Source organism: Eumetopias jubatus, unplaced genomic scaffold, assembly GCF_037043125.1.
Source record: "Eumetopias jubatus isolate StellerSeaLion01/CBP00866 unplaced genomic scaffold, mEumJub1_p1.0 scaffold_8, whole genome shotgun sequence".
NCBI lineage: Eukaryota > Metazoa > Chordata > Mammalia > Carnivora > Otariidae > Eumetopias > Eumetopias jubatus.
This window is the reverse complement of record NW_028274814.1, coordinates 57,942,835-57,965,034: the sequence shown is the minus strand read 5'-3', so window position 1 is coordinate 57,965,034 and position 22,200 is coordinate 57,942,835. Positions and strand designations below refer to the sequence as shown.

Genomic DNA, 22,200 nt, shown 5'->3' with positions numbered 1-22,200 from the left:
ACCAACATCTTATCAATCCCTTTTTTTTTAAAGATTTTATTTATTTATTTGAGAGAGAGAGAATGAGAGATAGAGAGCACAAGAGGGAAGAGGGTCAGAGGGAGAAGCAGACTCCCTGCTGAGCACGGAGCCCGATGCGGGACTCGATCCCGGGACTCCAGGATCATGACCTGAGCTGAAGGCAGTTGCTTAACCAACTGAGCCACCCAGGTGCCCCTATCAATCCCTTTTTAAAAAATCTTTTTTATTTTTCATTTTTAGAGTCATATTCTATCCCTTCATAGTAGTTAACCTTATTTTTGGTATATATATAAGTTGTTCTCTCTTTAAAATTTTGGGATACAGTTTTTTCTAACAGACCAGAATATACCCTAAATCTCTAGTATATGACTTTGTTCTAGTCTCCTGCCTGATCACATTCTCTGCCCCCCCTTTTTTTCTTTTTCAATTCCTCTTCTTTCTTTTTTCAGCCAGCTTCTTTTCTTATTAACTCCTTTTATAAAATCTTTTATAATTTTCATTTTTATAATCATATTCCATTCATTGTATTTACCCTTATTTTTGTACATATATGTTTTTTTTTTCTTTAAAACTTTGGGAGGCACTTTTGTCTAACAGACCAAAATATGCCCAAAATCTAGTGTGTGGCACTGATCTATGCACCAGCTGGATCATATTTGATCATATTCTTTTTTTTTTAATCTTTTTTCTTTTATCTTTTTTCTTTCTTTCCCTTTCTTTTCCCCCAGTTTCAGGTCTCTTCTGATTTGTTTAGTGTATATTGTTCTGGGGTCATTGTTACCCTGTTAGCATTTTGTTCTCTCATTCATCTGTTGTCCTCTGGACAAAATGACAGGATGGAAAAAATCACATCAACAAAAAGAACGATAGGCAGTACCGACTGCCAGGGACCTAATCAATACGGACATTAGTAAGATGTCAGAACTAGAGTTCAGAATGATGATTTTAAAAATACTAGCTGGGCTTGAAAAAAGCATGGAAGATATTAGAGAAACCCTTTCTGGAGAAATAAAAGAACTAAAATCTAACCAAGTTGAAATCAAAAAGGCTATTAATGAGGTGAAATCAAAAATGGAGGCTCTAACTGCTAGGATAAATGAGGCAGAAGAGAGAATTAGTGATATAGAAGACCAAATGATGGAAAATAAGGACGCTGACAAAAAGAGAGATAAACAACTACTGGATCACGAGGGCAGAATCGAGAGATAAGTGATATCATAAGATGAAACAATATTAGAATAATTGGGATCCCAGAAGGAGAAGAAAGAGAGAGAGGGGCAGAAGGTATATTGGAGCAAATTATAGCAGAGAACTTCCCTAATTTGGGGAAGGAAACAGGCATCAAAATCCAGGAGGCACAGAGAACCCTCCTCAAAATCAATAAAAATAGGTCAACACCCTGACATCTAATAGTAAAACTTACGAGTCTCAGAGACAGAGAAAATCCTGAAAGCAGCTCAGGAGAAGAGATCCGTAACCTACAATGGTAGAAACATTACATTGGCAACAGACCTATCCACAGAAACCTGGCAGGCCAGAAAGGACTGGCATGATATATTCAGAGCACTAAATGAGAAAAATATGCAGCCAAGAATACTATATCCAGCTAGGCTCTCATTGAAAATAGAAGGAGACATAAAAAGCTTCCAGGACAAACAAAAACTAAAGGAATTTGCAAACAGGAAACCAGCCCTACAAGAAATATTGAAAGGGGTCTTCTAAGCAAAGAGAGAGCCTAAAAGCAGCATAGACCAGAAAGGAACAGAGACAATATACAGTAACAGTCACCTTACAAGCAATACAATGGCACTAAATTCATATCTTTCAATAGTTACCCTGAATGTAAATGGGCTAAATGCCCCAACAAGAGACATAGGCTATCAGATTGGATTAAAAAACAAGACCCATTGATATGCTGTCTGCAAGAGACTCATTTTAGACCCAAAGACACCTCCAGATTGAAAGTGAGGGGGTGAAAAACCATTTTCCATGCTAATGGACACCAAAAGAAAGCTGGGGTGGCAATCCTTATATCAGACAAATTAGATTTTAAAAGAAAGACTGTAATAAGAGATGAGGAAGGCCACTATATCCTACTTAAAGGGTCTCTCCAACAAGAAGATCTAACAATTGTAAATATCTATGCCCCTAACATGGGAGCAGCCAAGTATATAAGGCAATTAATAACAAAAGCAAAGAAACACATCTACAATACAATAATAGTGGGGGACTTTAACACCCCCCCTCACTGAAATGGACAACCCATCTAAGCAAAAGATCAACAAGGAAATAAAGACTAAATGATACACTGGACCAAATGGACTTCACAGATATATTCAGAACATTCCATCCCAAAGCAACAGAATACACATTCTTCTCTAGTGCCCATGGAATATTCTCCAGAATAGATCACATCCTAGGTTACAAGTCAGGTCTCAACAGGTACCAAAAGATTGGGATCATTCCCTGCATATTTTCAGACCACAATGCTTTGAAACTAGAACTCAATTACAAGAAGAAAGTTGGAAAGAACTCAAATACATGGAGACTAAAGAGCATCCTACTAAAGAATGAATGGGTCAACCAGGAAATTAAAGAAGAATTTAAAAAATTCATGGAAACCAATGAAAATGAAAACACAACTGTTCAAAATCTTTGGGATGCAGCAAAGGCGGTCCTAAGAGGAAAGTATATAGCAATACAAGCCTTTCTCAAGAAACAAGAAAGGTCTCAAATACACAACCTAACCCTACACCTAAAGGAGCTGGAGAAAGAACAGCAAAGAAAGCCTAAACCCGGCAGGAAAAGAAAAATAATAAAGATTAGAGCAGAAATCAATGAAATAGAAATCAAAAGACAGTAGAACAGATCAACGAAACTAGGAGATGGTTCTTTGAAAGAATTAATATGATTGCTAAACCCCTGACCAGACTTATCAAAAAGAAAAGAGAAAGGACCCAAATAAATAAAATCATGAATGAAAGAGGAGAGATCACAATCAACACCAAAGAAATACAAACAATTATAAGAACATATTATGAGCATCTATATGCCAGCAAATTAGATAATCTGGAAGAAATGGATGCATTCCTAGAGATGTATCAACTACCAAATGGATGAATTCCTAGAGATGTATCAACTACCAAAACTGAACCAGGAAGAAATAGAATACCCGAACAGACCTATAACCACTAAGGAAATTGAAGCAGTAATCAAAATCTCCCAACAAACAAAAGCCCGGGCCAGATGGCTTCCGGGGAATTCTACCAAACATTTAAAGAAGAATAAATACCTATCCTTCTGAAACTGTTACAAAAAATAGAAATGGAAGGAAAACTTCCAAACTCGTTTTATGAGACCACCATTACCTTGATTCCCAAACCAGACAAAGACCCCATCAAAAAGGAGAATTATAGACGAATATCCTTGATGAACATGGATGCAAAAATTCTCACCAAAATACTAGCCAATAGGATCCAACAGTACAGTAAAAGGATTATTCACCACAACCAAGTGGGATTTATCCCTGGGCTGCAAGGTTGGTTCAACATCCGCAAAACAATCAATGTGATACAATACATTAATAAAAGAAAGAACAAGAACCATATGATCCTCTCAATAGATGCAAAAAAAGCATTTGGCAAAGTACAGCATCCATTCTTGATTAAAACTCTTCAGAGTATATGGATAGAGGGTACATACCTCAATATCATAAAAGCCATCTATGAAAAACACACAGCGAGTATCATTCTCAATGGGGAAAAACTGAGAACTTTCCCCCTAAGGTCAGGAACACGGCAGGGATGTCCACTATCACCACTGCTATTCAGCATAGTACTAGAAGTCCTAGCCACAGCAATCAGAAAACAAAAAGAAATAAAAGGCATCCGAATTGGCAAAGAAGTCAAACTCTCACTCTTTGCAGGTGATATGATACTTTATGTGGAAAACCCAAAAGACTCCGCCCCAAAACTGCTAGAACTCATACAGGAATTCAATAAAGTGGCAGGATATAAAATCAATGCACAGAAATCAGTGGCATTTATATACACCAACAACAAGACATAAGAAAGAGAAATTAAGGAGTCCATCCCATTTACAATTGCACCCAAAACCATAAGATACCTAGGAATAAATCTAACCAAAGAGGCAAAAAATCTGTACTCAGAAAACTATAAAATACTCATGAAAGAAATTGTGGAACACACAAAGAAGTGGAAAAACGTTCTATGCTCATGGTTTGGAAGAACAAATATTGTGAAGATGTCAATGCTACCTACAGCAATCTACACATTTAACACAATCCCTATCAAAATACCATCAACTTTTTTCAAAGAAATGGAACAAATAATCCTAAAATTTGTATGGAACCAGAAAAGACCCCGAATAGCCAGAGGAGTGTTGAAAAAGAAAAGCAAAACCGGTGGCATCACAATTCCAGATTTCAAGCTCTATTACAAAGCTGTAATCATCAAGACAGTATGTTACTGGCATAAAAACAGACACATAGATCAGTGGAACAGAATAGAGAGCCCAGAAATGGACCCTCAACTCTATGGTCAACTAATCTTTGACAAAGCAGGAAAGAATGTCCAATGGAAAAAAGACAGTCTCTTCAACAAATGATTTTGGGAAAATTGGACAGCCAGGTGCAGAAGAATGAAACTGGACCATGTCCTTACACCACACACAAAAATAGACTCCAAATGGTTGAAATACCTCAATGTGAGACAGGAGTCCATCAAAATCCTAAAGGAGAACACAGGCAGCAACCTCTTCGACCTCAGCCACAGCAACTTCTTCCTAGAAACATCACCAAAGGCAAGGAAAGCAAGGGCAAAAATGAACTATTGGGAGTTCATCAAGATAAAAAGCTTTTGCACAGCAAAAGAAACAGTCAACAAAACCAAAAGCTAACCGACAGAATGGGAGAAGATATTTGCAAATGACATATCAGATAAAGGGCTAGTATCCAAAATCTATAAAGAACTTATCAAACTCAACACCCAAAGAACAAATGATCCAATCAAGAAATGGGCAGAAGACATGAACAGACATTTTTCCAAAGAAGACATCCAAATGGCCAACAGACACATGAAAAAGTGCTCAACATCGCTCAGCATCAGGGAAATCCAAATCAAAATCTCAATGAGATACCACCTCACACCAGTCAGAGTGGCTACAATTAACAAGTCAGGAAATGACAGATGTTGGCGAGGATGTGGAAAAAGGCTAACCCTCCTACACTGTTGGTGGGAATGTAAGCCAGTGCAGCCACTCTGGAAAACAGTATGGAGGTTCCTCAAAAAGTTGAAAATAGAGCTCCCATATGACCCAGCAATTGCACTCCTGGGTATTTACCCCAAAGATAAAAATGTAGGGTTCCGAAGGTGTACGTGCACCCCGATGTTTATAGCAGCAATGTCCACAATAGCCAAACTATGGAAAGAGCCAAGATGTCCATCGACAGATGAATGTATAAAGAAGATGTGGTATATATATACAATGGAATATTATGCAGCCATCAGAAAACCATGAAATCTTGCCATTTGCAACAACGTAGTTGGAACTGGAGGGTATTATGCTGAGCGAAATAAGTCAATCAGAGAAAGACATGTATCATATGGCCTCACTGTTATGAGGAATTCTTAATCTCAGGAAACAAACAGGGTTTCTGGAGTGGTGGGGGGTGGGAGGGATGGGGTGGCTGGGTGATAGACATTGGGGAGATTGTGTGCTATGGTGAGCACTGTGAATTGTGTAAGACTGTTGAATCACAGACCTGTACCTCTGAAACAAATCATACATTATATGTTACAAAAAGAAGAAGATAGTAGGAAAGGAAAAATGAAGGGGGGGAATCGGAAGGGGAGACAAACCATGTGAGACGATGGACTCTGAGAAACAAACTGAGGGTTCTAGAGGGGAGGCAGGTGGGGGGGTGGGTTAGCCTGGTAATGGGTATTAAAGAGGGTACATATTGAGTGGAGCACTGGGTGTTATACGCAAACAATGAGTCATGGAACCACTACATCAAAAACTAATGATGTAATGTATGGTGAATAGCAAAACATAATAAAATAAAATAAAGCATGAGTAGCTGTGCATTTTAGTAATAGGTTTAATAACAAATTATTACTTTTTTGTGGTCATAAGCCTTTACACAGCACTGAGGAAAAACAATGTGAATAATATGTGATTTTGTTTTGCTTGTGTAGAAGGATCAGTACAGTTGATCCTTGAACAACACAAGTTTGAAGTACATGGGTCCACTTATACATGGATTTTTCTTTTTTAAAGATTTTATTTATTTATTTGACAGAGAGAGACACAGTGAGAGAGGGAACACAAGCAGGGGGAGTGGGAGATGGAGAAGCAGGCCTCCCATGGAGCAGGGAGCCCGATGCAGGGCTTGATCCCTTGACCCTGAGATCATGTTCTGAGCCGAAAGCAGACGCTTAATGACTGAGCTACCCAGGCACCTCTATACATGGATTTTTTTGATAAATACAGTACAGTCCTATAAATGTGTTTTCTTTTCCTTATGATTTTCTTACTAGCATTTTCTTTTCTCTAGCTTACTTTATTATAAAAATACAGTATATAGTATACACATAATATACAAAATATGTGTTAATCAACTGTTTTTGTCATTGGTAAGGCTTCTGGTCAACAGTAGGCTATTAGTAGTTAAGTGTTGGGGGAGTCAAAAGTTAAATACGGATTTCTTTTTTTTTTTAAAGATTTTATTTATTTATTCATAAAAGACAGAGAGAAAGAGAGAGAGAGGCAGAGGGAGAAGCAAGCTCCCCGCTGAGCAGTCAGCCCAATGCGGGACTTGATCCCGGGACTCTGGGATCATGACCTGAGCCGATGGCAGATGCTTCACCATCTGAGCCACCCAGGCACCCTAAATATGGATTTCTGATTACACAGAGGGTCGGTCCCCCTAACCCCCATGTTGGTCAAGGGTCAATTGTATGAGCAAAAGTATATCAAATGTATATGTGATTTGCTTTTTCTTTCTTTTCTTTTTTTTTTTTTTTGTTAACAGTTTAACATAGACAAAGAGGCTGGGGAAAGGCAGATTTACCACCGGTATTGCATGGAGCGGGCCTCTGTCCATTGTGCTCATGTGTTCACCACAGTATCCGAAATAACAGCAATAGAAGCAGAACATGTGCTGAAGAGGAAGCCTGGTAATTAATATCTCTGAGTTTGCTGTCCACCTTTCAGTCCTAAATGACATTAGAGTCTAAAACTTTTGTTTGAAACAAAAAAGCATAAAATAATAGAGGAAAACTTGCATTCACTATTACCACCCAAATCTTTACACGTATTTTACTTTTCAATGTCGGTAACTTTGTGGTAACACCAACCCTAAGGTATATCCAGAACATAGAAGTGTTCAATCTGTGCTTGGTGAATAAATGGGCTATGCTAGAAATGAGCCTACGCCCTAGGGTTGTCACAGTGACCTGGTGTATGTAAGCAAGTTAACTTTTCTATTTTAAGGAAATGAAAGTTCAGAAAATATAAGAAATTCATACGAGACTATCCCAGTCCTACATCTTAACGACATTGCCTCATTGGTCCTGTTTAGTAGAAACCTATTGTTTTACTTCTCCGAAGACTTTGAAAGCTTTTCTGGGAACTATCCCCAGACCCATCCAGAGGTTGCAATGCTGAGAGGCCTGTTCATAAAACATGACCCTATCATCTGGCCAGAGCTGATTGGCCCAGAAGTAGATACCTGGCATAAACCAGCCAATCAGAATGCTCCCACAAGAGGGAGACTAAACAGATGAATCTTTATGGATGCACTCATTAAGGATAGGTATGTCAGCTTTGCAGCTGTTGGCACTGTCCATTTTTCTTTTATGTTGCATGGGATGCAAAGAAGGCTAAACTAGGGGCGCCTGGGTGGCCTCAGTCGGTTAAGTTGCCTACTCTTGATTTCAGCTGTCATGATCTCAGGGTTGTGAGATCTCCTGGTGGGGTTCCCTGCTCAGTGGGGAGTCTGCTTGAAATTCTCTCTCTCCCTCTGCCCCTCCCCTGCTCATGCACACATACACACACACACATTCTCTCAAATAAGTAAAATCTTTTGAAAAATTTTTTAAAAAGAAGGCTAAACTACAATGAAGTACAATGAAAAATGGAAACAGACTGAGAGAACTCTAGATTCTCCACAGTGATTTAAATTAATGGTTTAAACTAATTCTTGAAGCCCAGCTAAACCTTTGCTATGAGACACTCTAGCATCCCATGAATAAATTCCTCATTATTATAGGTAAGCCAGTGTTAGTACCTACTTACCTGGTGTTAGCACTGGGTCTGTTATTTGCTACCAAACAGTCCTAATGAATATATTCTCTTCTTTAATCCCTGTGATCTTGTCTTTGTCTTTCTTCCAGATACTAGTTGGATATCTGAAGGAGGTATTTCAAGGTGCTAGGTAGTTAAAAAAAGAGGAAGAATCCAAGAAATTTGAATAAGGGCAGCATAAAGATCCTATGTTCTTCTTTTGTCTTTTGAAGTATTCCCTAAAGTTCTCTTGGATTCTCACTGCCATGCCCCTTACAGAAGTTTACTCCATCAATATGCTATTTCTTTTTACATCTTTCTTGTTTCTTGTCTACTGTATCCTTTTCTGTGCTTACAAAAATTCTTTGTTTTTTTCCCATTCTAAAATAAAACTTTCTCTTGAGACTACTATCCTATCAAATGTCTACACAATCTTATCTTTCCTCCTGCTGCCAAATATAGCCTCATTTCTGAAACACTGGAAAAATTCCAGAGGAATTAAAGTCATAATAAAGTGATATTAATATACATTCTTGGCTTCTATACCTTTTTGGACAAGACAACTGACTGTCATAGTGGATAAAGGTATAGACCTCAGAGCCAGGCTGCCTGTTATTTTATTTTATTTTATTTTATTTATTATTCTATTCTATTCTATTCCATTCTATTAATTTTTTTATTTTATTTTAGAGAGAGAGTGCAGAGGCCGGGGTGGGGGGGTGGGCAGGTGGAGCATCAGAGAGAGAGACAGAATCTCAAGTAGACTCTGAGCTGAGCATGGAGCCCGAGGCATGCTCAATCTCATGGCCCTGAGATTAAGACCTGAGCTGAAATCAAGAGTCCAAAGCTTAGCCAGCTGAACCATCCAGGCCCCTCCAGGCTGGGTTAGTTTTAAATGCTACCTCTTTTACTTTGTAGTTACTTGATCTTGGGCAAATAACTTCTCTACAGGTCAGTTTCTTCACTTATAAAATGGGGATAGAAACATAAGTTACTTTATATGGTTTTATAAAAATTAAATTAGGTATTTATCAAAGACACTAGAGTCTAGAACAAAGTAAGTACTATATAATGTTATGGAAAGGGAAATATATTGTAAGGGGGGATTGTCTACTATCCTGATCACACTGTAGGAATTATTCATATGAGGGCTTTCACTAGAAACCTTGGCAACCTAAAATTGACTCTGCTGTGGAGTACAGAATTTGCCCAATTACTTAGTAAAAAATCAGAAGAACCAGCACTTTGTTGTTGTTGTTTTTATGAGAAATGACCAAGAAGCCTTTGTTGATTTTGTGGAACCATTTCAAAAGATAGCTTGTTAATTATAAAATATCCTTCAAAATGATGGCATACTTATAATTCTAGCTCAAATCTCCATTGCCATGTGTTAAATTTTTTTTGACATAGCTTCTTTTTTTAAATTTCATTTGTTTTTGCTGCTACTAAATGCAGCAACCCATGTATTCAAGTCACTAGGTAGTTCCCATCTTGTACCCTGAGGAGTCTCTATCTTGTCACAGACTAATAATTATTCTGGAAGACCAAAATGTCTTCCTGCTTGAGTAAAAACTTCTGGGAATTAGAAATAAAGGACTGCCTTTCCAATTTTCCAAATACTACATTTCCCACATGCTTGGCCAATTAAGATGCTAAGAGGTAGTTTCTTGCACAACATGGCTAAAGACACAACATGTGGAGGCGACTGCATGGATTCTACTCCTACTGATACTTGTGTTCTCCGACAGATTCCTTAACAACTCTGGGCCTCAGTTTCTGCCTCTGAAAATGCAGATAAGAACACCTACTCCATTGCTTCTTGGAAGGATTAAATGAGTTACATTATAAAGTGTTTAGAGCATTCAGAGCAATAGTAAGCCATCTATAAATGAAAACTATAATAATCATTCTTAGTGCTTTTAATTAGATGTTTCACTTTACTAGTTAATGTTATTTTGGTCACTCACTCCTAATTTCCCATTTCAAGAATTGATTGTGATGTTTTATGAATTTTCAGTTCTATGATAGAAACTAGAAATGTTAAGGGACATCTAATTTTATATATTTAAACACACTATTTTTCTACAATGGTACCCTCTCTCAAAAGAAGATTTTTGTGATGATTTTTTTTTTGCTTTTCCAGATGTGGTTACTCCAAATGGCTTGAATGTTAAGAAATTTTCAGCGGTACATGAGTTTCAAAATCTACACGCCATGTACAAGGCCAGGATCCAGGATTTTGTTCGAGGTCATTTCTATGGGTATGCTCTTCTTTATTTAAAAAAAAAAATGACATGTGTCTTAGGGACCTATAGCATAGGAAAAACAAAATTGTTATAGTAAATGTTTATCTTTCCCAGCCCCCTTTGAACTTTAACAGAATTTATTTGTATATTTTGTTGCTGTTGCATTATTTCATTTGAAACTGTTTTGTTTTGTTTTAGTCATCTGGACTTTGATCTTGAAAAGACTTTGTTCCTTTTCATTGCTGGGAGATATGAGTTTTCCAACAAAGGAGCTGACATCTTCCTAGAAGCCTTATCCAGGCTAAATTTTCTGCTGAGGGTAAGAACGCTGTAGAACACCATGCAATAATAGGCGGACTTCCTTCTGTGGGAAGTAAAGAACTTTCTGGCTTCTTAAGAAGTATCCAACAGATATGTGATTGTGAATACTTAAAATGACAACCTTATTCTGAAAATGGCTCCAGCTTTTCAATTTACATATTGGGACCACCATGTTGTTCACTTGTGTATCTGTCTGTTATCTGGTATTTTGTTAAGAGAGCCACAAGCTTATTGTGTTCTGTTTTAAGATGACATTATACTTTCCTAAGATGACATTAAACATTCCTTTCCCTGTCCCAAGAGTTAACCAGTTGAAAGATAAATATGAAGAAATCAAGCAAATGGAGAACAAAATTTGCCATTTTTAAAACCGATAAAGACTGAGGGGCATCTGGGTGGCTCAGTCGGTTGAGGTTCTGCCTTCGGCTCAGGTCATGATCCCCGACTCCCGGGATTGAGCCCCTCATCAGGCTCCCTGCTCAGCGGGGATTCTGCTTCTCTCTCAGCCCCGCACCCCGCTCTGTCCCTCTCTCTCTCTCTCAAATAAATAAATAAAATCTAAAAAATAAAAAATAAAATAAAACCAATAAAGACTGTAATGAAAGATGTGGCTTGGTATATGGCACCCATAGGTTTCCTGATATTGAACCTTGCTATTAGACCTAGCTAGCTCATCACTTTGCTGTGCTCCCCCAACCAAAGAAGGCCTTCAGAGGAGCCTCTACCACACAGCTGGCAACCAACCAGTTGCTCTCTGTACAAGGGGTAGACACACACAAACACTATTCCTCTCCCTACTCACCAGCCATGTCTCCTCCCCGAGATTAATAAGAGTCTTAAGCTATGAAACCAGGAGGTGTCCCACCACATGGAAAAAAGGAGGGGAAAGCAGGTTCCCGCTTCCATGTGGAATCAGTTTCTGCTCAGGAAGGTGGGACTTAATATAGGTTCCCAATTAAGCCAGCAATAAAACCTGTGCCAATAGAAGCAGCTATGCAAAATGGTACCATGGAATAGCTAGTGATTAAAGTTATTGGCTTATATTCTAATCCTATCATGTAAAAGTATAAAATAAATAACAGTAAGCTACAGGAGACCAGTGTAAAATTTCAATCTTACTGAGATACCAAGACAACCTAAACTTTCCTGAGCTTGTACTGTTCTCCAGTTAATTTTTTTCCTTGGACATAGATTTATTTTTGCCTTAGAGCAGACATCACACCAAGTACACTAAAAGATTTACTGATACCACTTAATAAGGAAATAATACATTAATAAAAACCCAACTCTGTAAAATAGGACTGAAGACCACATAGATTATTCTTTAATAGGCAGGAATAATCTTATTCCATAATATTTCCTGGTATGTATCTATTCAACAAGCTTTTATAGATGGACTCAAAGTTATATCAAACATATATCATGTTTAGGGATATTAATCAATTTATCTATACATTTATTAAATAGTCACTTTATCTTTAAGTATGAAGAAAAAGCCAATTGCTATTCTAGACATCAAAGATCATTACAATACCTGGAGAAATTAAAAGAAAGCATTCTCTTTCATATAGTACATTTATTCTTTCATAGCACATTGGCTACTCCTGGAGTTAGTTTCCTATTCTATGACCTCTATAGATTATTTTAATAGAATGTCAGACCCTTGAGGGGGCTATAAGTATGCGGTGCCCACATTTAGGATATATTCATTTCCAGAATATACAAACATTCATATGTGCATGGTTTTAAGTGAGTTTATGCTCCCATTCTCACAGCGGTTTGGATATGTCATTTCCTTCTGGGATGTGCTAGGGAAGAGGAAAAGAAAACAGAGTATAGGATCAAAAAACACCAGTTTGAATCTCAGCTCTGCCAATAACCTGTTATAGGATCTCAGACAAAATATTGAAACTCTCATGCCACTCTTTCAATTAGTAAAATGAAGAGAGTGATATCTATTGTTCATGGTTTTTATGAGGATTGGATTAAATTATGCATTCAAAGTGTCCGGCACAGTGCCTGACACACCAGAGGGGCTGAGCACATGCTTGTTCCTGTACTTTAGGACTAAAAAACCAAAATGTGGCATTATGGTAAGACATTTAACAGAAAAGTGTAAATAATCTATTTATGCAAATCAATGTGACTAAACTAGAAAAAATAGAATAAAACAAAAGTAAACCCCCATGAATTTTCCAATCTGAAATTTTAAAGAGCTAATTTTGGCCTTGTAACATTAGCTCACATTCATGTGACTTTTTTTTTAACCCCAGAAAAGCACTGTGATGTCACTAGCAATTGCTATGTATTTTAGCTGCTTAAGGAAAATATTTTATGTCTGAATTTTCAAATTGTTAATCAACAGATCTTGACTGAAAGCCAGATTTATTTAATATTTCTGAGTTAAGCTTCAGAAAGGTGGGTTTAATTTCTCTGTGAATCATAAATAAGTATTCCTTTTATCTAAAGGTAATTTAAAACATTTTTTTTTTAAGTTTAAGGTCCATCTGTTGATGTTTTCTTTTACCTTTGGTAGTTAACTTGTGTTTCCTAATCCCTCATTAGATGCATAAAAGTGACGTCACAGTGGTGGTGTTTTTCATCATGCCTGCCAAGACAAATAATTTCAATGTGGAAACACTGAAAGGCCAGGCAGTGCGGAAACAGCTATGGTAATCTCATATCTTGTGAATGTTCTCAATAAGTGTCAAGAGATTTTTTTAACATGCATAATTTCTGATATAGCTCCTTAAACTGTTTTTTCTTTAAGATTATTATAGCACAAGGGGTGCCTGGGTGGCTCAGTTGGTTAAGCTTCTGCCTTCAGCTCAGGTCATGATCCTGGGCTTCTGGGATCAACCCTCCAGTTTGGGCTCCCTGCTCTGCAGGGAGTCTGTTTCTCCCTCTCCCTCTGACCCTCCCCCCTGTTCCTGCCCTCTCTTTCTCTCACAAACGAAGAAATAAAAAATCTTTTTAAAAAAAGATTATTTTAGCACAAATGCTACTGGGTTCTCTTCTCATAGGCTACTATGTCAGATTATGTAGTGCCTATCAAACTGTGTTACTATAAAAACTTTGGAATGAGCCACCATGGAAGGAAAAAAAACGTCTGTGGAAATCTTTAAAGATGGGTTGAATTTATTTTTAATTTTATTGTGAAAATTTAAAAATGAATGCCAAAGTAAAGAGATTAGTATAATGACCCCCTCCATGCCCATAGCCCAGCTTCAACAATCACCAATGAATTCGCCATCTTGTTACATCTATACTTCCATCCACTGCCCTGCCCTACCCTCCACCCTCACCTGAAAATCATCAAGCAAAAAAATGTTAAACTCTGTGAGCCGCTCAGGGTGTTCTGCTGCCTCAGCTCTGAAGGTTTGAACTCAAGCTAAATTGGCAACTAGGAAAAACAGTAGAAGAGATTCCACAAAAGAGACCCATAATTTCAAAGGATGCACTTGACAAAACATCAGCATGGCCATGGCAAACAAAGATTTTGAATTGTGACACTGTTTAAATTATAAATCTTTCAATTCATACAGGGACATTGCACATTCTGTGAAGGAAAAATTTGGGAGGAAACTCTATGATGCATTGTTACGGTAGGTGCTGGGAGTACATAACACTTCAAACATTTTAGGGTTTCACTATTCGAATTCAACAACTTATACACTATCCTGATTTTTCTTTTGTTCCAAATACAAAGGAATTAGTAGCCTTTGAATTATATTATATTCATCATTATTATTAGTAGTAATATTATATCATGGGAACGGGTTTTGTTTTATCCTTCATCTGATGAATACTTATAAACAGGTTGTACAAATGAGAATATATTCCCATATGCAAATAGGCTCTAATTCAATGGGACTCTCATTAAGAGTTAATATATCAATGTGAAACTGAGGGAAATTTCATGAGATTTTTTAAGTCAAAATATATATTAAATACATATATTTACTTATATATTAAATTAAAATATTAACATTAAGTAATGTTAAGTAACCTATATTTATGTTTAATAAACATTTAAATACATAATAAAATAAATGAAATATATAAATGTATAAAATAAAATCTAAATAATTAAATCAAAATATATTATAAAAGAATAAAAATATATATAAAATATATGGATTTTGTTAGAATATGAAGAGAAAGCTGTGTTGTCTCCTGACTGATGGTGGCAGGCATGCATCATTTCCTTTAACGAGTAAAAATATCAACTTATAGATGAGATGGACAGTTATGGCCACTTCGGAATGTAGTACTCAAGAGTAGGCAAAATATAATGAAAGTGTCCTTCTGATGGTCAACATTAATGCTTTAGAAATGAATTTTAACTTCTTTTATGCTATCAAAATTGTTCTTTTATCAAACTTCTTCATGCTCTAGGAATTTGTCTATGAGCGTCATCAGGAAACCATGTTTGCTTTATATTTATTTTTAAAGTGCTTGGAACACTGACACCTAGGAAGCATTGAATTAGTGCCTGTTATTTTTATTTTTCTTATTAACATTGTTTTGCCCACAGAGGAGAAATTCCTGACATGGACAAGATTTTGGATCGAGATGATGTAACAATTATGAAAAGAGCCATCTTTTCAACCCAGGTAATAAAGAAAAGAGTGCCCAACACTTCCCAAGATTGTTAAAAACAATTTAGACCAATATTTTAATTTATTGGAATGGACTAGTTTGGGAAATGTGTGAACCCAAAAGCTAGAAAAGTCTTTCTTATGCATTCACCTAAATGAAAACTTGGCTTATTTTCTTTTGAGTGCTTTTCAGGGCTCCTTAAAAAAATTTCAAGAAACTTATCTTGTATCCACTTAAAAAGTTCCTTTGGAACCAACATATCCATTTGAAAAACTCTGTATATTGCAATGACAACAAAATAGTCCCCCAAATTTTCGAAAAGCATAGCATTTTGAGTCACGATCAAGAAAAGGTGAATGTTTCTCAGTTGAGTGGACTTATTGAAAAAAGGGAAGATAGGCATGCACTGACATCTTGTCGTAACAGTGAGGCATTAGGCACCATCAGAGGACAGCCCTGCTAGAAGGATCCAGGAGAGGAGTTCATCTTAAGTCACAATTTCAGGACACCTTCATTCCAAATAGGTCCTAAGAGCAATCAAGAAGTCTAGGCCTTTCACGTAGTGGCTGCAAGTGAGAAACAAAAGTATCACATGTTCATAATATCCAAAGGAAGTTCTTCAAGCCATTATCCTCCTCTGAAACCCACACAAAACTTAGTCATCATCATTAGTGTCATCCAAAAGATGGAAGGCATAACGGTTGGATGACATGTTGCCAATAACCTATTGTTGAAATTAGTCACACTTATTAATTCTTTCCACAATTGACATTTTCTTTCCTCTGTGACTTCAGCGACAGTCTTTGCCTCCAGTGACCACTCACAACATGATTGATGACTCCACTGATCCCATCCTCAGCACCATTAGACGGATAGGACTTTTCAACAGCCGCACGGACAGAGTCAAGGTAGAACTAATTGTTTACACAAAGCACTTCAAAATGACATAGAATATACTTTTTCAGAATTTATTAGAAGTCTTCCGTATTTGTTTTGACATGTTTCAGAACTATTTCAAATGATATTCCTAAAAAAATTAATTCTGTTTCCTGTCTTGGGTAATTAAAATTTAATGACTATTTTAGTATCATTCTTAACATTGTACAATATTATCAGTAAGAATAGGGAAATTGCCTAATATTTATGATACAAACATATTCTAAGAATTACTTTAATTAGTGAATCTCTGAGATGAAAATGAATTGTCTTTGTTTCTTCCTGATAAAGTTCAACTTTAGGGGAATAATATGAGAAGCTTCCAGTTTCAGAGAATATGGCTAATGATTTTTTTTAAGGAATTTTCTATAGACCAATTCATTCTTTTGATGCTTGAGTTTCTAAATGATTAAGTACAGTGTGAGTTTTTTTTATTAAGACCTGGTTTCTGCCACTGTGGAGCTTAGTCTCTCTGATGTGTACTGAGGGAGTACTATGTTCAGGCACAGTGCTAAGTGTGGGACGCAATGTTGAACATGTAGACAGTTGCTTATCTCTACTCAATCCCATTCACCAGTATTCAAGATCAGGTTGTCACAAGCTTTTACCAATCTTTTCAAAGGTCCCACTTTTTCTTCCTTTTTTCACCTTTAGCAGATGACTTGAGAATTCAATGTATAAACTCCTTCAGTGCCTCTCAAATATAGATTTTGACCTATTCTTCCCTATTTTCCTTTGGGTTCTGGGGATTGCTGTGGGATCTCATTCCCTCCGACATGCTTGGGAAACTTACCCTGTTAAACTTCCCTTATACTGCAGGTTTACTAGCTCCTTGCCTTGCTGTCTACAGATATTCCTTAAATTTTCTCACATTAGAAAGCAAACAAACTTTGCCTTAACCTGGTCTTCTCTTGATGTTTTTAAATGTTTTGGTCTTTTCTATTCTTCTCTGCAAAATCTCTTGAAAAAAAATAGTCTATTTGTAAATTCATTCCTTACCTTGCATTCACTCCTTGATATAGGCATGAGTGGATGTGGTGGAGGGAGACAAGTTAGGGATCTCCTGCCACAGGACAGGAGAGAGATGATAAGGGGCCCTTACAAAGGCCACGCCGGAAGCGCTAGAGAGGACGGAATAATGGAAGAGGTGGTTGTATATAGAAAACATCATACTTCGTAACCAATGGTCATTGGGAGGGAAAAAGAGGGAGAAGGCAAGGACGATAGCCTTCTGGCTTCAGTATTTAGTCAATACTTTCTAAAAAACTAAGGAAAGACTTTATCAGAGTTGGCTTGAGGATTGCATCAAGAATTGAGTTCAGTTCTTGGGAGATTGTGTTTGAGTTACATGTGAGCTATTCAAGTTAAGATGTTTCACGGGTACTTAGAAAACAGGGCTTAATAGTGAGCTATCAGTGGAGGGGCAGCAGGGGATACCTGGGAATGACGACCTTGCCATGCTGGAAGACCAGGCTGAATGAGCAGAGAAAAAGTGTTGACCCAAGAAAACCTCAAGATTTAAGAGGAGATTAGAGGAGGAAAAGTCAGTGCAAGAAAAGAGCAAGAATTAGAAGAGAAAAATATCTCAGAAATCAAGGCAGGAAAAATTTTCATGGTAGCAGATAGCAACAGCTCATAGTACAGAATTAACTGATACAAGCTGTTTATAAAATGTTCCATGTGGTGTTATCCCATCCATTTTAAACATGTTCTACACACACATGCATGAGTGTGTACATAGACACACACATATGTGTGTATATTTCCCTGTGCCATAGAATTATGGGTGACTTTTATTTTCTCATTTGTGTTTTTGCATTTCCAAAATTTTTACCGCTAGCACACATCACATTATAGGCAGGCTACAGATTTTTCCCTGGAAATGCAGGGATGTATCTCCCAAAGGCACACAATTGGATCAGCACAATTGGATCTGCAGGAACTTACCTCACTTCAGAGTTTATCAGCGCTAATTTGACTTCATTTTCATGTAGTTTAGACCAGTCCTTCTCAATTTTTTTTTCTCTCAGAAAGGAAATAGTGACAGAAGGAAAGCCTATTATTTTCCTGTAGCTTTCTGTTTTACACAACTTTGTCACACTTATATTTAAACCTGTGGCTCTTCCTCTGAGGATCTGTCGGGTGCCTGGCACACGATATATAAAATAAATATAGACTGAACAGGGGATGTGGAGCCATGACTGTGGTTCATGCTTCCTTTGGTCTCGGGAAGACTGAGTCTGGAAGGTCCCCTGAAATTGGGAGCTCTGAACAAAGTATGCTTTGCTGATGTGTGTGTGTGTGTGTGTGTGTGTGTGTGTGTGTGTGTGTGTGTGTGTGTGTTAATATGATAACAGTGAAGCCATTTTTCAGGAAAGGACAAGTACATTATTTCCTAAGTGTTAAACACTTCATCCCTCTGTGTCTTTGCTGTTGTTATTCTTTCTGAAGTGCCCCTATCTCAGCCATTCTAACAGCTTCTTTGGGATCCAACCTAGAAGTCTTTTTTTCCTTTTGTTTGTCCAACATGCATTCATCTACTCCAGACAGGGCAATCACTTTCTTATCTGCATTCTCAAGATGCTTTATATCTACCACAAATATAGGAATCATCACACTGAGTTATTTGTATTTTTAAAATATGTATGTCCATTCCTCCGGTGAGACTGTGAGTTCTTTGAGGCAGCAGTCGTGTCTCATATAAATTTTCTCACATTCCATTCTCTGAGAAGCAGACACCGAGACAGGATTAGATGTGAAAACACTTATTGGTGAAAATGCCTGTGCAGGATAGAGATTGAAAGTGAAAGCAGGTGGGGAGGGGTAGTCCGATGCGGTGGAAAGAGGGGGAAGGAAGGGTGAGGAGGGAAGACCCACAGACTGCAGCCAGTTCTAAACACCTCTCAACCTTTTTTTTTTTACAGAAAGTCAAATTTCATTAACAAAAACTAGAATTAATAAAAATTAGCAAATGCATTAAAAATATACACACCTAGCAGCGCTATGTAGTGACTCATAAAGGGAAAAGCAGACCACTAACATGGCTGGTCAGCTAGGGGAAAGAAACATACACACACACACACACACAGAAACATGTGCACTTCTGTGTGTGCCAGAAAGTTTAGTTTTCAACAGTACAATTAATCTATAGCTAACACAGATTCTGAATAATTTTCCAATGCTTCCTTTCTTAATACAAAAGATGCCTCTGTGTGTGGGGGGGGTTGAATTGTGGTTTACTGTGACTTATTTTAAATATATTAGCATTACCACACACATCATTTCCCTATATCTAAACCTTCCCTTTATATTTTACTTTCATGTGATTTGTTCACTTACCAAACAGTTTCAGGTTGGTAGGCAGATGGGTGCCTTATTCTATGAGCAATTGCATGCAAGAATTTTAATAGGGATTCCTATTAGTCGGAGTAGGGATTTTCCAACCAAAAGTTGCCCATTAAAAGAGTCACTGGTTGTGCAGAAATGAGTTGGCACTAGTACCCATCTCTGCTGGGTCTATAGGCTAGAGCAGCTGCTGTAGTTTCTCCAGAGGGGAAGCAGTTGGGGCTGTCAATCGAGATCCCTTGTCTGCCTTTAAATCTCTGCCACTTAATCAATTTGCAAATTTACTTAATCTACCTCAGTCTTCTCATCTGTAAAATGGTGGCAAAATAGGCGCACACTCACAGAATTGTTGTGAGGCTTAAATAAGTAATAGATGCTGCAGTTAGTGCAGTATGTGGCACGTGGCAAGTGCATGATAAATGTCAGCTCTTATCTGTACTTAGCTGGGTATGTAGCAGATGATGGTGCCCAGTAACTTTCAGAAGAGAGGTGCAAATAGGGTATGACGAGAGTAGAAAATGGAGGATTTATCTTTGCCTGGAGAATTTGATAATGTTTTATAAAAGGATGACATGTTAGCTAGATCTTGACTGATGAGCAGGAGTTTATCATGTGGATAACAGTTCATCATACAGAGAGCCGGCAGAAGTAGATAAAAAGACACAGAAATATAAAAGCACATAGCTTCTGTAGAGTGAATGGAGAAGGAAGTTTGTCTCATACAAATTATGTTTATATAGATAAACTCATGAATAGTTTGAGACTTTCATTGGTTATTATCATGAAGCAAACACACGCACAAGAAATAAAAGAATAGCCCCTTCATAGCAATATACTCTCAAAGCACTGAGATAAATTTTGGTCAACTCATAATTAGGTATTTTATTTATAAATAGTATCCTTTAAAAGCTTAACACTGACTCAGGCCCTGTGCTAATGTGAGTACTCATTTGATCACCTGCATATTTACAGAACTCTATACAGTGGTTCTTAACTCTCGGATGAGTGCTTTTTTTTTAATTTTTTTATTGTTATGTTAATCACCATATATTACATCATTAGTTTTTGGTGCAGTGTTCCATGGTTCATTGTTTGTTCATAACACCCAGTGCTCCATGCAGAACGTGCCCTCCTCAATACCCATCACCAGGCTAACCCATCCCCCTACCCCCCTCCCCTCTAGAACCCTCAGTTTGTTTTTCAGAGTCCATCATCTCTCATGGTTCGTCTCCCCCTCTGACATACTCCCCTTTTCTTCCTCTCCTGTTATCTTCTTCTTTTTCTTTTTTCTTAAAATATGTTGCGTTATTTGTTTCCGAAGTACAGATCTGTGATTCAACAGTCTTGCACAATTCACAGCGCTCACCGTAGCACATACCCTCCCCAATGTCTATCACCCAGCCACCCCATCCCTCCCACCCCTAACCACTCCAGTAACACTCAGTTTGTTTCCTGAGATTAAGAATTCCTCATATCAGTGAGGTCATGTGATACATGTCTTTCTCTGATTGACTTATTTCACTCAGCATAACACCCTCCAGTTCCATCCACGTCGTTGCAAATGGCAAGATCTCATTCCTTTTGATGGCTGCATAATATTCCATTGTGTATATATACCACATCTTCTTTATCCATTCATCTGTCGATGGGCATCTTGGCTCTTTCCACAGTTTGGCTATTGTGGACATTGCTGCTATAAACATTGGGGCACACGTACCCCTTCGGGTCCCTACATTTGTATCTTTGTGGTAAATACCCAGTAGTGCAATTGCTGGATCGAACGGTAGCTCTAATTTCAACTGTTTGAGGAACCTCCATACAGTTTTCCAGAGTGGTTGCACCAGCTTGCATTCCCACCAACAGTGTAGGAGGGTTCCCCTTTCTCCACATCCCCGCCAACATCTGTCGTTCCCTGACTTGTTAATTTTAGCCATTCTGACGGGTGTGAGGTGGTATCTCATTGAAGTTTTGATTTGGATTTCCCTGATGCCGAGCGATGTGGAGCACTTTTTCATGTGCCTGTTGGCCATTTGGATGTCTTCTTTGGAGAAATGTCTGTTCATGTCTTCTGCCCATTTCTTGATTGGATTATTTGTTCTTTGGGTGTTGAGTTTGATAAGATATTTATAGATTTTGGATACTAGCCCTTTATCTGATATGTCATTTGCAAATATTTTCTCCCATTCTGTCGGTTGTCTTTTGGTTTTGTGGACTGTTTCTTTTGCTGTGCAAAAGCTTTTTATCTTGATGAAATCCCAATAGTTCATTTTTGCCCTGGCTTCCCGTGCCTTTGGCGATGTTTCTAGGAAGAAGTTGCTGCGGCTAAGGTCGAAAAGGTTGCTACCTGTGTTCTCCTTTAGGATTTGGATGGACTCCTCTCTCACGTTTAGGTCTTTCAACCATTTGGAGTCTATTTTTGTGT

At 37.7% G+C, this 22,200-nt stretch overlaps 1 protein-coding gene across 1 annotated transcript in view; it reads left to right on the top strand.

Moving 5' to 3' along the window:
- The window catches only part of GYS2 (glycogen synthase 2), a 68,020-nt gene that overhangs the window by 22,888 nt on the left and 22,932 nt on the right, over positions 1–22,200 (top strand). The window contains exons 5-11 of the mRNA XM_028113268.2: positions 7,076–7,220; positions 10,472–10,589; positions 10,773–10,893; positions 13,461–13,567; positions 14,441–14,500; positions 15,433–15,511; positions 16,292–16,405. Of these exons, the coding sequence (XP_027969069.1) occupies positions 7,076–7,220; positions 10,472–10,589; positions 10,773–10,893; positions 13,461–13,567; positions 14,441–14,500; positions 15,433–15,511; positions 16,292–16,405 (744 nt within the window). The remainder of the gene's footprint in view (positions 1–7,075; positions 7,221–10,471; positions 10,590–10,772; positions 10,894–13,460; positions 13,568–14,440; positions 14,501–15,432; positions 15,512–16,291; positions 16,406–22,200) is intronic.